At 38.0% G+C, this 15,645-nt stretch overlaps 1 protein-coding gene across 1 annotated transcript; it reads right to left on the bottom strand.

The window, feature by feature from the left end:
* Positions 1–1,804: 1,804 nt before the first annotated feature.
* Positions 1,805–8,359, bottom strand: LOC117340414. The gene is made up of 3 exons (XM_033902176.1): positions 8,295–8,359; positions 6,928–7,275; positions 1,805–2,826 (listed from the first exon to the last, which is right to left on the bottom strand). Exons 1-3 carry the CDS (start codon positions 8,320–8,322, stop codon positions 1,805–1,807), a joined length of 1,398 nt encoding a protein of 465 aa, XP_033758067.1. The 5' UTR covers positions 8,323–8,359.
* Between the last annotated feature and the right edge of the window lie 7,286 nt (positions 8,360–15,645).

The raw sequence follows: 15,645 nt of genomic DNA, 5'->3' as shown, positions 1-15,645 counted from the left end.
CATGAATAGCAAGCTAAAAGGCGACACATTCACCACACACCCACATCTCAAGGGAGGCCGTTGTAAAATGATGTTAGCTGTTCACAGGACGATAAACAATGTAACACTAAGCTAATGCTAGCTAACATACTGCCGAAAACACCCAGCATTTCCCGCTCCCAAATTGCTGAGCATTTAGCAGGAGTATGAACCACTATTTTAGGATACTCTGTTATGCCTAGGCATGGAGACAGGGACCTAAACATTTCTCTCAAGGGCAAACGCTCACATTAAAGCCGAACATGAGACGGTATCAAGTGGGAATTTAGAAAGAAGTAGAAAGATAAGAAAAGACAATATCCCAGATTTGGTCCACTTTTGATGATTTTGCAACGGGGGCAGCAGGTTTGTAATAGGACGGAAGCATTGAAAAATAAAACCATGCAAAATAATAAATCGATGTGATCACTGGACTACTTAAGACCTTGAAGGAACAATACAACTCAGTGATATACAGTCTACTACCAGGTGTGACACTATATGCAAGGAATGCATAGATAATAAAATTTGTTTGATAGACCAGCATTTGAATTTCTGTTGGTGCTTTCAAATAGAAAATATTAACTATGTTAGTAAGCAGCAGGTCCAGGTATAGATCAGTATGGTTGGTACAGGGCACACACACCAGCTTACTTAGGTGAACCCATGACCCAAATATAAAGTTCCAGTGACATTAGTGTACTTTAATGCAGGTCAGAAGTGAAAAAGGAAGTCCGTGATCTACTTTTGGTGCCAATCTAATTAAAATTGAGATGGTCATTCTCACTACGTTACGATGTTCATGTAACGTAGTGAGAATGGCCATCTATATTTTAATTAGATTGTTTTGGTGCATGACACACCGCGTCATCTAGGTACAATGTAACTTCATGTCCCAAGTTAAAACGTTAGAGATGATAGAAACTAGGAAAAACCCTTTTCTCTGATGTAGGTCGGTAATACTGTATTTTGGTACATGATTTGGTTTGGTTTATTTTGTTTAACGTCCTATTACCAGCTAAGGTCATTTAAGGACGGCCTCCCGTGCGTGCGACATGCATGCGTGTGCCGAGTGCGTATGTGTGTTTTGGGAGGCTGTGGTATGTTCGTGTTAAGTATCCTTGTGATAGGCCCAAACTTTTGCCGATTTATAGTGCTACCTCACTGAAGCATACTGCCGAAGACACCCAGCAGCACACCCCACCCGGTCACATTATACTGACAACGGGCGAACCAGTCGTCCCACTCCTAATATGCTGAGCGCTAAGCAGGAGCAGCAACTGCCATTTTTAAAGACTCGTGGTATGTCTTGGCTAGGGGACAGAACACAAAGCCTTCCTCACAGCGGCGAACGCTCAACTAAAGGCCAAAAGTGAGGCATTGTCAAGGGAGACATTAGGAAGATGAAAGTTGTTAAGAAAGAAAAGAAAAGATAAGATCCCAAATTAAGTCTCCTCTTACGATCATGCAATGGGGGCAGCAGGTACAATTCTTACGCCCTACCTGCAAAGCAATTGGTACAGGACATACCGGCTCATCTAGGTGAAACCATGACTTAAGTACGAAGTACCAGTGACAAGTAGTCTAGGGGATGGAGCCCGGACAAGATAAAGTGCGGAAGGATGTGCTGAAGGAAGAACGGACATAACGCAAAACTAGTCCCTCTCCCTGGGCCTGATGACACCTCGCACATTGGAGACTAATTACTGGAAACCATGGGAATTAATGCAAACAGTAATAACCTGTGGATACTTAAGTAGAGTGCTCATTCCATTTAATTTTAAGACTACATGGTGACCTTAGAGTACCTACCCGCCTTTTTTAATCTGTAAGTGTGATCCATGGCAAATCTTCCTTTAACCGGTTGTCTAGTTGGATCAGATATGGTCACAACAGCCACATCAATGCTGGTAGGCGACTGTGGCTTGAAAATTGCCCTCTGCACAATTCCACAACTGTCACCACTTGCAGTTGAAGAACCTGGAGAAGGTTGGGCGACATCAATGCGGGGGCGTTTATTGAAGCTATAATCAATCTGTGGGTAGCGATCAACATCAAACAGCACATGGGCACATGTTAGGAAACTCATCTTATCATTGTAGTTTACAAACGGACCAAGTGATCCTCCGCCGTTTTTAATAGACGTTGTAATCTTCCCGATGTTGCATCCCATTTTCAGATCACTGTGCCGAGACGAGCTTGGGAAAGTATTATATACTCCAAGTTCAAAATAGCCTTCCCGTACATCGATACTAATTGAATCAAGCTTTCGAGGGAACTCTTCTTCTCCGATAGGTACAACACCTTTTGTACTACAGTAAAGCACAATGCATAGACACTGTTCCAGTTCTGCTCCTTTACGTTTAGACCGCACAGAAGAAACACTGATGATATTGAGGTTGCTATGGTTACACCATAGGGTATTGCTGTGTGATTGAATGACTTGTTTTGCCATTTCCATGTCCTCTTTGGGGATAGTGTACTCTTTCCCTTTGTTTTGTGACACTGTCCGGGCTTCGTTATCGACTTTGTAGGGGTTTCTCAACATGACTAATCCTATACCTTCCTTTTCGTGATTGCTCGCGTGCAATACGTGTGGAGAATATACCACAAATACTTTCTTCAATGAACCGTCATCCGTTTTCATGTGACCAGGAATAACCGCAGGTTTAAGTTCTGAATATTCCATTTTCAGTCGTTCTCCAACCTCAGCTATGTCTACACTTTCCATGGAACTGTTGAGTACATCTTGAAATGTTTCAAAGTATGTACTATTACCTTTGACTGCTTTAGTAGACTTGACATTATCTGTAATGTAAAAGTTTTATAAAAGCAATTCTGTACAATAACATAAACAGTACACGTATTTTGCTATGTATTAATATAATGATACTTTCATTGTAAACATATTCAATGATGAAAAAAAATTAATAAATCACCGATGTCATGTAATAAGAATGATAAATGTTAAGGTATATTCCAAAGAATTCTTTTGTATTGATCTTTTAAATGTAGCACTTAATGTTTTAACTTAAAAATGATGCCAATTGCATGGCAATTTCATAATATTTTCTTGTTTCTAGATTACGTAGATTCAAATATCTTTATTGATTGACGAGTTTTACGGCAATTTTACCGAAAAGATTGATTTCATGACACTGATGTTCACGCATTTGCATTATTTGCCTTGTATATATTTCAAAATGGTAACAACTATCAGAGCGGAAACTGATAATATTCATATACTAGCCCTGTCTGACCCCAGATTTATTGACGGGCACAAAATACCCATAAATGGTAAAATCGAATAATCCTCGTACACCACAGGGTCCTACATGGCCAAAGGTTATGTTTCCCTACGGTGAGGAGACTAAATGATGTGCGCAACAAATTCAACGTCCATAGACTGATGGGGCGAAAATGGGTAAAACTGACTTCGACTTCATTCAACGTTTCCCCAGTTCTCCGATATGGTAAAATCAAATACTATTCAAAGATGGATTGTTCTATATTTGATATGGTGTTATGGATATTTTACCAAAATGAAGAACATGTGGCAGTGTAAATTTAATGACCCTTGGCTCACACCTTTTCCAACACCAATGTAACAAACTTTAAATACCCTTTTCTGTATCTGTTCAATTTTAACTGGAAACAAAATGAAAACCTAGTTATAATTGTCGGTGTAGTCCGATTTTTCACATACCGGCATTGGTTCTAATTGACTGCAAGGGCTGATTCGCAGGGCAAAAATGGGCCAGATTGACTAAAACATTTCAAGTATTAATATCTAAATATATAAATATCTATAAGTTGAGAATCTTATTATCCCTATGCTTCGTATTTGCCTCTGGGAAGGGTTGAAGTTTGTAATAATATATATAGGAAAACTTAATCAGTTTTGAATGAAACTTATTGACAGATTTGATACAAGTTTTGAATGGAAGTCATAAGATTTTATTGGAATTATAACAGTTTTACATTACAAAATAGTTTTGTCCATCCCGGGGCCAGAGATGCGAGTCCAAAGATGTCAAATTTACTTTTATATCTTTACATGTCTGTGAGTTTGGTGGTGTGGATTAATATAAATGCAGTAATTATATATGTATGTAGGTACTTTGTACTGTCAAATTCTAAGCAGATTGTGATGATAATTATAAAGCGTGAGATTTAGTATGTGTGTTGGTAAGTGTGTATGTCTCTCTGTCTATGTTCTCATCCTATTAAACCGTATAGCGGAAAACTTTAGCGGGGCTTTAATTTGGCGGGTCCGTATATAGGTCGCCAAATCTTAACACCGCCAATTAAAAAGACGAGAAATTTTCAATTTCACCTATAGTTTCCGTTACGACCGTCATTTACCTTTGATAACCCCGCGAGTAACGAGTCGTGCTTAACGTTGGCTGTTGCTTGACAACTGTCGGCCAAAATGCCGATAAGTACATAAGAATGTAGCTATTAAACAACTACTCACGAAACATGTAACAATACAATTAAGGTTTGGTTCTGGTTTTGTTGGCTTAACGTGCTGTTAACAGCTAAGGTCATTTAAGGACGTGCGACATGCATGAGTGTGGTGAGTGAGTGTGTGTGTTTTGGGAGGCTGCGGTTTGGTTTGGTTTGGTTTATTTTGTTTAACGTCCTATTAACAGCTATGGTAATTTAAGGACGGCCTCCCGTGCGTGCGACATGGGAGGCTGCGGTATGTACGTGTAAAGTCTCCTTGTGATAGGCCGGAACTTTTGCTGATTTATAGTGCTACCTAACTGAAGCAAACTGCCGAAGACACATACCACAAGTTTTTTGTGAAAACAAAGCCATCTATTCATACCGCCCTGCAGGTAGGGCGTCAGAATTGAACCTGCTGCCCCCATTGCATGATCGTAAGAGGCGACTAAACCTATCTTTTCTCTTCTTTGTTGATAAATTTCTTCTTCCTAATGTCTCCATTGACTATGCCTCACTTTTGGCCCTTAGTTGAGCGTTCGCCGCTGTGAGGAAGGTTTTAAGTTCTGTCCCCTGGCCGAGACATACCAGAGTCTTTCAAAATGGTAGTTGCTACTCCTGCTTAGCGCTCAGCATATTTGTAGTGGGACGACTGATTGACCCGTTGTCAGTATAATGTGACCGGGTGGGGTGTGCAGCAGGGTGTCTTCGCCAGTAAGCTTCAGTGAGATAGCACTTTAAATCTGCAAAAGTTCCGGCCTATCACAAGGAGACTTAACACGAACATACCGCAGCCTCCCAAAACACACATACGTACTCACCACACTCATACATGTCGCACGCACGGGAGGCCGTCCTTAAATGACCTTAGATGTTAATAGGACGTTAAACAAAATAAACCAAACCAAACCTATCTATACCATTCAATGATTTGTTTGGTTTGGTTTATTTGGTTTGCGTCCTATTAACAGCTAAGGTCATTTAAGTTAAACCAAACAAAACAAAACAATTCTTACGCCCTTCCTGCAGGGCAGACCATTCAATGAACTGATGTTAACACTTTACCTGTATACTCATTGTTAAACATGTGCGTAGACATATCATATTTAATCGATAAATTACGCTTGCTTGGCCACCTTAAAAAAGTACAAGAAGCTTAATATCAGTTGTAAAAGATTAAGCGTCAAACAGATCAAGGTTAAATCCAGTTTAAACACACTCTCCAAATGAGAACTATGGTGATGAAAACAGAAGTATTAATCATATCAACAAGCATATTAACGTCTGACTTCAGATCCCACAAAGAAATATACTATATCAAAATGGAATGATGCTATCAAACATATTTAAGTTTTAACTTCCTAAATGTACTTTTTACCTCTTCAATTTGTTCATCGTAAGTTGTGAATTTCATTTAGTTTCATTTTCGTGTTGAAAATTCATTAATGATTTCAATTGGCGCCTGATAAGTGTCATGTGATAGAAATTGGACAGGACACATTTGGTTTTGTTTATTTTGTTTAACGTCCTATTAACAACTAAGGTCATTTAAGGACGGCCTCCCGTGCGTGCGACATGCATGCGTGTGGTGAGTGCGTATGTGTGTTTTGGGAGGCTGCGGTATGTTCGTGTTAAGTCTCCTTGTGATAGGCCGAAACTTTTGCCGATTTAAAGTGCTATCTCACTGAAGCATACTGCCGAAGACACCCAGCAGCACACCCCACCCGGTCACATTATACTGACAACGGGCCAACCAGTCGTCCCACTCCAAATATACTGAGCGCTAAGCAGGAGTAGCAACTACCATTTTTAAAGACTCTGGTATGTCCGGCTAGGGGACAGAACCCAAAACCTTCCTCACAGCGGCGAACGCTCAACTAAAGGCCAAAAGTGAGGCATTGTCAAGGGAGACATTAGGAAGAAGAAAGTTCTTAAGAAAGAAGAGAAAAGATCCCAAGTTTAGTCGCCTCTTAAGATCATGCAATGGGGGCAGCAGGTACAATTCTTACGCCCTACCTGCTGGGCAGAGGTCGTGATTATCATAAGTATCATTCTTAAAATGATAAAAGTAATTATACGTTTGCGTTCATCATTAGCAAGTATCATGTCAACATAGTATTAAATTTAAAGAACATGTTTTACATATATGTTTGATCATCCGACCTGTTGCTTAATTTAACATTATATAAGAAAACTGGTACTATGGTGACCTATCATGATAACACCGTATTCCATCAATGTAATGCACCGACTTTGGCCATGCAGTCTATAACGTGATCCTACTGGATTTCTTCGTCTGTAAAAATGCAATTTAAACCTGAAAAGGAGCCTTAACCCCTTCATTACCGTTTGCAATAAAGAAACGTCATCACTGAATTATGATTTAGATTACATCTGTGCTATAATGTCATTAATTTATATTTAAGCTCTAATTCTAATTTCCAGTTTGTTTGAACTTACCCTGTCTTTGCTGTGGAACAGAGGATGGTGTGTCGAGGGTAGTTGAGAAAGCACCTGAATGACCAGGAATAGGTTCGCATTCTGTACTTGCGCCAGGATCGTCAGGCAAACCCTGTTCGGGACCACCAGGAATTCGTGTTAATATTTTGCGTTTGGGATCAATGGCAGATTGTGCTTGAGCTTTGTGCTCAGCCTTTGTTTTTTTGTCGTCAATGTCGACCGCAGAGCCAGTATCAGTCATATTGTTTGGTTCAACAACAGAAGCTGTGTCCATGCCTGTTATTTCTACATCTGTTTGAAAACTTCTCTCCGATGATTCTGCCGTTGAACTGCTGCTTGCGCTCGGTCCTGTGAAGTGTTATTGAAATAAAAACACATTGTTCAAATCACCCCCGGTATCTTATGTGTTATACTTTAGTATGTTACCATATATAGCCTGAGGGAAATATTTTTTCTTTGAGAGTAAATGTATTTACATCCATGTATATTCAGGCAAACACTAAATTGTAAACAGTCGATTTGATTTTTTCTGGTCTGATTAATCTAATTCAGAATTCATGATTGGAAACTGCAGCAAAAATGTAATTTTATTTTTAACTCGAGGCTATCAATACTTAACAAATGAATATCATGTTTAAATACATGATTAATATACATCTAAAAAGACAATCTAATTAAAATCTATGGTCCTTATCACTACGTTACATGAACATCAAACAACATCCCATTAGGGGTCACGTTTTAATAACCTCCGATATGCGTGTATTTCACATTCAGGACGAATTGTCTACTTGGCGATGTCGTCGAAGCAAAATATTTCGTCACAAATTGCATCTGAAGCAATCCATTTCGGCACAACGTTTTTTGGGACGAAATGACTTAAAACAAATTGACAAAAAATACAAGCTATGCACTCTAGTCATGCTAATTCGGACAGGTAAAATTCACTTCCAAGATTCTGGAAGTAGTCATTTGATTGGCTAATCCAAAAGGTCACCCTGACGTGACCCCGTATGGGATGTTGTTAGATGTTCATGTAACGAAGTGAGAATGACCATCTAGATTTTAATTAGATTGCTAAAAAGACTTACTTGATGACAATACATAACGTAAGCTTACAATACTCCTTAATTTGCAAACAATATGGAAATACCAAAAGCAAAAGCATCGTCCCTACGTGAAAAAATAATAATAATACGAAAATCAGGATAACACAGAACAAAATAGCTTCAAATTAAGAAGTAATGTTCCTTTGTTAAAATAGATAATAAAATAAAAACTAACTATCCAGGCACTAAAATACTGAAGCTGTTTCCTTTGACATTACCTCAACGTAAGCCTGTTGTGTATTTGTAATGTCTTCATACCTTTAAGTGTGTCACTCTGCAAAGTCATCTCTGTCCTTCCTGATTTCTTCAATACTTTGCTGGTCTTGAAATAAAGCCATCATTTAATACAAATTATGAAATAATCCTGGAAATGCACAGATTATGTTGTTCCAAAATCATCATGATCCAAGTGCATTTATGAATCTTCTAAGCAATATAAATACAATAATTATTTTACGACACACATGGTTACTATTGTATATTGCGAAGTAGAACGATTTTAATCTTACATACGTCATGTTCAGATTTATCTAAGTTCCTTTTGCTTCAGTTGATATTTGGTAATTGTCCTGATATTGTTGTACAAAAGATTACAAAGCGTCAAAAACACTTAATATGGAAGTAATTGGAACTATTTCCGAACTTATTTTAAATAGTGGTTCACTTAACATTTCTTTTTACTATATGTAACACTTTCGTTTTTGTATGCTAATATTTCATAAACAAACCTTTGTCGGAGCTATAGGGTAGGTATTTTTACCCCTGTCTGATAGCTATTACCAACAACCGGTGTTTATATGCAGATAACTGATACGAAGAGGCGGTGGTTATACATGTAGATAACTGATAGTTATAAACGTCCAGTTTGCGTGGCAAGAATACTTATATCCACAGGCAGTATTTATTGCAGACTTTATAGGAATATAACTTATTTATAGACATTACTTTACGGATTTGAGATGTGGTATAGAAATATGTCTGTGCTTTTTGGTATTGGTAGACAGATGGCTGACAATTATAGACAGATGGCTGTCACTGAGAGTTAAAATATAAGCACATGTAGACATTTTGAGATATCGGTCTGTAATAGAGAGATGCTAAAATTGTATACAGATGACATTTAGGAACAGAATTCTGCCTTATAAATACAGAATAATAGATTTTTTTATGCCTGCCACATAAATAAAGATATTTATAGACATGTGCAATTTATAAACTAATGGGTGTAATGGGACATGTTATACTGATAGAGGTTTGGTTGTTATATAGAAAATGAATGTATATACATCATACTTATACATACAGTCGAACATTAATAACAAGACACCATTATATAGCGGACACCTAGGAATCCCAAATGGAAGTCCCTAGATTAATATGAATAAAACGGACATCTTCCTAATGCGGACAGCGGACACTTATTTTTGTCCGTAAAATTGTTAAAAATTCCGTAAAACGAACACGTGAAACCAGAGCTGTTTCGTTATTCGTGTGTAAAAAGTTTCCAAAAAATCAGCAGAGCCTTATTCACCCAACTTCCCTGGCAGCAATGCTAACTAGGGAGGCAACTACATAAGTCGCTTATTGCCCTGTTACCTGTAATGATTGGCAGTAACTACAAGAGAGTGACCGATCTCCAGCAGGCGAGAGATGTTTGTTTACTCAACCCCACCGGTGACGTGACCGCGAACCATTCAACCATGGTTAAGACAGCAAGAAATGCTAGATGGTAATTAAATCATTATCAATATCAAAGCAATAGTTATGTCAGTCATAGTAATTTTACTTACAAAAACAACCTCATTCAAATCTGACAGGGCGCAACTGGAAATGGTAAGCACATGGTTGTCAGCCCCCATTTGCTCACACTCAAAACTCCGCGGCAAAAAGTACAACGCAACTTATCAAGAAAAGCTGAAGAGTTCATTTTCAAACATAATCCATAGTAAACAAGGTTGGATAGTCCCCTGCCTGAGCTAGGAGTACACCTATTTATTTCCCATTTTTAACGACATGTTATACTGATCATGTATACCAAGTTTCGTTAAAATCGGAGTAGTACTTTAGAAGGAGTTGTCCGGAACTTTGTCATGGCTTTAATTTCTTAAACTTCCTACTAATACATGCATAATTGTATCAATATGACATTCAAATACAACCATTTAATGTTGCTGCTTTTAGAAAAGATAGAACAACTTTTTCGGTTTTGGGATATAGTCTTTTTAAAAAAAATACTGTTGTAATGAAAAGAAGTGACTTTGAAAGAGATGATGGTGGAGTAACTCAGGTTAGGTTATTTAATAAATAATGAGAAAACCATGAATTTCTAAACATGGCTGCATATACAGACTCGATAGCAATATTGATTGATGGGATAAGTTAGACGACACATTAGCTAAAACTACTGATACTAGATGAAATTGATTTAAATTTGTTAAATATACCACTAAATAATAATTTATCACGACTCCTTATTGAACTCAACTAAATTAGTCATTTTGATGAACTTAAAAGCATAGCCACTGACATTGCCACTTCCATTGATGTTACATTAAACCTAAACTTAATTACAAATACCTGTGTATCACCAACGTTCTGCAGAGCCGATTCATCAAATTAATCTTACCGTATTCAAACAGGAATCTTATAAAAATACATTAAAATATGACGAGTTTGTTTTTGAAAATATAAAAACAATGCCCTACTAAATATTGATTGGTTTAAATTGCAATTCAATTAAAACCTTCATTCCTTCTTATAACACCATGTCTGGTGTAGGGCTAGCCCGAGTTTCCACAGGGCCTAACACCATGTCTGGTGTAGAGATAACCCGAGTTCCCTCTGGCCCTAACACCATGTCTGGTGAAGGGCTAGCTCGAGTTTCCACTCGGCCTAACACCATGTCTGGTGTAGAGATAACCCGAGTTCCCTCTGGCCCTAACACCATGTCTGGTGAAGGGCTAGCTCGAGTTTCCACTCGGCCTAACACCATGTCTGGTGTAGAGATAACCCGAGTTCCCTCTGGCCCTAACACCATGTCTGGTGAAGGGCTAGCTCGAGTTTCCACTCGGCCGAACACCATGTCTGGTGTAGAGATAACCCGAGTTCCCTCTGGCCCTAACACCATGTCTGGTGAAGGGCTAGCTCGAGTTTCCACTCGGCCTAACACCATGTCTGGTGTAGAGATAACCCGAGTTCCCTCTGGCCCTAACACCATGTCTGGTGAAGGGCTAGCTCGAGTTTCCACTCGGCCTAACACCATGTCTGGTGTAGAGATAACCCGAGTTCCCTCTGGCCCTAACACCATGTCTGGTGAAGGGCTAGCTCGAGTTTCCACTCGGCCTAACACCATGTCTGGTGTAGAGATAACCCGAGTTCCCTCTGGCCCTAACACCATGTCTGGTGAAGGGCTAGCTCGAGTTTCCACTCGGCCTAACACCATGTCTGGTGTAGAGATAACCCGAGTTCCCTCTGGCCCTAACACCATGTCTGGTGAAGGGCTAGCTCGAGTTTCCACTCGGCCTAACACCATGTCTGGTGTAGAGATAACCCGAGTTCCCTCTGGCCCTAACACCATGTCTGGTGAAGGGCTAGCTCGAGTTTCCACTTGGCCCAACAACATGTCTGATCTATGAAAACGAGGAATTCTCTGACACCATTTGGTGTCGCTAAGATTTTGGTTCATACGAAATCAATGTTCCATGGCAGAACATCCAACCTTACATTTACGGATAAATGGATTTATCCAGAAACACTCATTTATTGCCATATCGATGATTTATTCCGCCGTTTAGCCTGATGAAACCTTCACTCTGTTGACCCGCCATTTTCTATGTGACTATGATTAGAACGCAATCGACCGAAAAGACTAAATATAATTTATTGTGTTTTACTTCTTACATAGTTTAAATATATTAAACTAAGCATATTATTTCCTTAAACCTGTTTTATTTAATGCAAGAATACATTTTTTTTACATATTAACCGACAAGCTATATAGAAATGGATGTCGTAAGGTTGTTTCCTTCCGCTCCATCGTGCTCTGATAGAGTGATTAGGCCGACCGTGACCTACATCGTTTGTAATATGGCGTCAAATCAAGACTGCATTTTACTGAAGGAGTAGAACATCGATATGGGTCTAGATTGGTGTTTGGGTGAAAATAAATATCTCATTTATCCATAAAATAATGTGAGGTTGGGGCGTCACGCCCGATTTTATTCTATCTGCACCAAAATCTTAGCGACACCAAACGGTTTCGGAGAATTCCACGTTTTCATAATTATGTTAAACTGGAAACCGAAATATGTTTTTATAGACAGGCTTTTGTCAGAAAGTGCTGCCATTTAAAGCATATTTAATTTCATATAAAAAAGTAAGACATGTTTGAATACAAATACAAAATGGATGTTTAATTGCAAATGTAAAAATTGCATGTTTGATTGCAAATGTGGACATCCGTGTGAACGGCATGTGGAATAAAGAAATATAATTACTTATTCTTTACACAACAAAGAGACATGTATTAGTCATGATGTCCTCGGCAAGTTTATCGATTAGCAGCAAATAAAACATAATAAAATGCCTAAAAAAAAAAAAACAAAAAAAAAAAAAAAAAAAAAAAAAACCTGTGTGTGTGGTGATTATGTATGTTTGTTTTGAGAGACTGGGATATGTTCGTCTTTAGTCTCCTAGTTTGATGTGATAATCCGGAACTTCTGCCGATGTAAAGACACCAAGCAGGACACCCCACCAGATCACATTATGAGTTACGATCATGCAATGGGGTCAGCAGGCACAATTCGTTCGCCCTACCTGCAGGGCAGGTGAGGTTTAGGAAGCACGTCAACGTCCCATATAACGTCGCTCAACCCACGCAGGCCTGTTTTCATGATTGGAATAATATCCCTTAAAGGGGCAATAAACACCAATATGGGCTAAATGTTAACGAAAGAAAGAGCAGCGATTGATGTCAGGGGTTGACACAAGCTACTGATTTCGATCAGGAAACGGCGTAATCTACCCTTGTTTCAAAGGCATTCACGCAAATACTGTCTGATATAACATCAAAAATCGTCTAAATGTATGAAGTAATGATTCAATAATCGAAAAACCCAAACCACGAACACATTTTCATAAAATCATGTAAAATGATAACCCTAGAAAATTTGCATTTTTCAGCAAGCATGGGTTCCTTTTGCCTCAGGAATCAAGACAATTGTTTCACTACTACGGAATCTTGCCCATTATAGTCTGATGGTGTAATTCATTCTGGCCGTCCAAGTAGGGTGTAGTAATTGTACCCTGCTGCCCCAATTGCATTATCGTAAGAGGCGATTACTTTGGGATCTGATATTTTCTCTTCTTTCCGAACAACTTGTCTTCTTCCTTATGTCACCTTTGATATTGCCACACGTACGCACTCACCACCTACATGCATGTCGCCCGCACGGGAGGCCGTCCTTAAATGACCTTAGCTGTTTATAGGACGTTAAACAAAATAAACCAAACCAAACCAATTACAGCATGATGCGAAACTGATTATTGGTAAATACAGACGTTTTAATCTCTATGATCTTAGCAGCCGTGACTTTATGTTTTTTATTTTATATTATATTATGTTCACTACTACTATATCAGAAAAGGATCCTTTTCCGCTTCAATTTTTTGTTAATTATATTCTGATACGGATATGTTAAGTGTCATGGTTGTCTGATGAAATGCAACACAATCAATATTTATTATGATAATCATAAGGCCATAATGAGCTATTGGTCAACAAGTTTACAGCATGAGAAAACCTTGTTTTGACTTTTCAAAACTAGTTACAATTTTTGAACGTTAAATAATACATATTGTATTACTACCCAATCTACTTTGGCACTATTATCCAGAAATAACTTCACGTTGTCCTTATGATCATTTACCACCGAATACAGTATTAGCGCTATTTCACACTAACAGCACACCAACATCCCATTCCGTTGTGATATTTTATTTTAAATTCGCGTTTGTTTAAAGGTCCGACATACCTTATGGTTTTGGTACTTTTGTACAACTAGACAAGTATCGAAAGTTATTTGATGCCCGAAAAGACATGTTGTTTAACCTATGTATTATGATTACTTGCAAATTCGATTATTTTGCTCATTTTATAAACACTTACTATGAACTCATATGTAGACATGCGACGCAGTTATTATTTGTTATGATAACCATACGGCCATAATGAATAATTGGTCAACAAGGTTACAGAAACAAGTATCAGATCGTGTTGAATAGTAGTTGCAATCAAATTTTATATTCGTGAATGTATACTCAAATAGATATTTAAACCGATTGTTGCAACAAATAGAAGGAGAAATAATCACTGATCAAAATGTTTGTATTTATTTCCTCATACAAATAAGGTAAAACTAGCTACAATTTGAAAACGTTAAAGTAGATATATTGAAGCACCTACCCGATCTGCCTTGGCACCATGATCCAGTAATAATTGCACGATCTCTGTATGGCCTCCTGCCACCGCACTATCCAAGATATAGTCCTGCAGACAAGAATAACCAGAAATGAATACAGTATTATCATTTTATCATACACCAACCAGTATATTACATTAGCAAAACATCCCGTTAAAACATTTTCAGTTTGCTTTATAATTTTAATTTCGCGTATATTACTACGTCAGACAAGCCTTCTGGTTTTGATACTTTTGTACAATTAGACTAGTATCGATAGATGTATGGTGCATGAATAGTCTAACAAGTTGTTTAACGATTTATTCTAATCAATTTTGTACAATTAGACATGTAACGGAAGCTATTTGATGCCCGAAAAGTATAACAAGTTAGTTTACCAATGGATTCTAACTACTTGCCGATTCCACGATTTCGCTCATTTTATAGATACTTTCTGTTTATTCAAAGTATAAGAGTCGCCGTTTGAGAATTTTGTATCTTATATATCATACGTCTTGAAAGTCTTAAACCTAATATCTAAAATTGTCGATAAATTACTAAATCATATACTATTATACAAATATATTATGGGAGGCTTTGCAAAAGTCAAGCATTTTTGATAGGAGGTACTGGTTATCGACAATTGTTCTATTGGACGATACTTGTTTTATCATATAATCACGAAATTACACACAGAAACACTGAAATCTCGACATTCCTGTAGGCCCAGAAGTCCTCAAGACTGTCGCCTGGTAGTGTTGACATCTGAGTGACTTAAATGCTTGATAGGGTATGACTAAAATCCGAAATGTCACACGGTGTCCAAGATGTTTGATGTGATCGTGCAGTATTCTTTTTAGCCCTACAATAGTTTTCAGTTATTGTAGGGTTGTAAGGGAAATGGCACTTTAATGATTTAAGGTCTCCAGAGACAATAAATGTGTTATTCCCAGAAATACCCATACACTTATTGTTTTATTAAACCCACATTTAAATTATTCCATTTTCTTCAAGACAGGTAATAAAAGCAAAGTCTGTTTTAGTGATCTGGTTTTAGTATAAATTTAGTAAACAAACTGTCTCTGCTTCATCTTTGTCTCGAAAACGCTTATGTTTTCGGAAAAATTTTCGGACTTTATCCTAATACAAGG

The sequence above is a fragment of the Pecten maximus genome, chromosome 13 (genome assembly GCF_902652985.1).
Source record: "Pecten maximus chromosome 13, xPecMax1.1, whole genome shotgun sequence".
NCBI lineage: Eukaryota > Metazoa > Mollusca > Bivalvia > Pectinida > Pectinidae > Pecten > Pecten maximus.
This window is presented reverse-complemented; position numbering and strand designations above follow the sequence as displayed.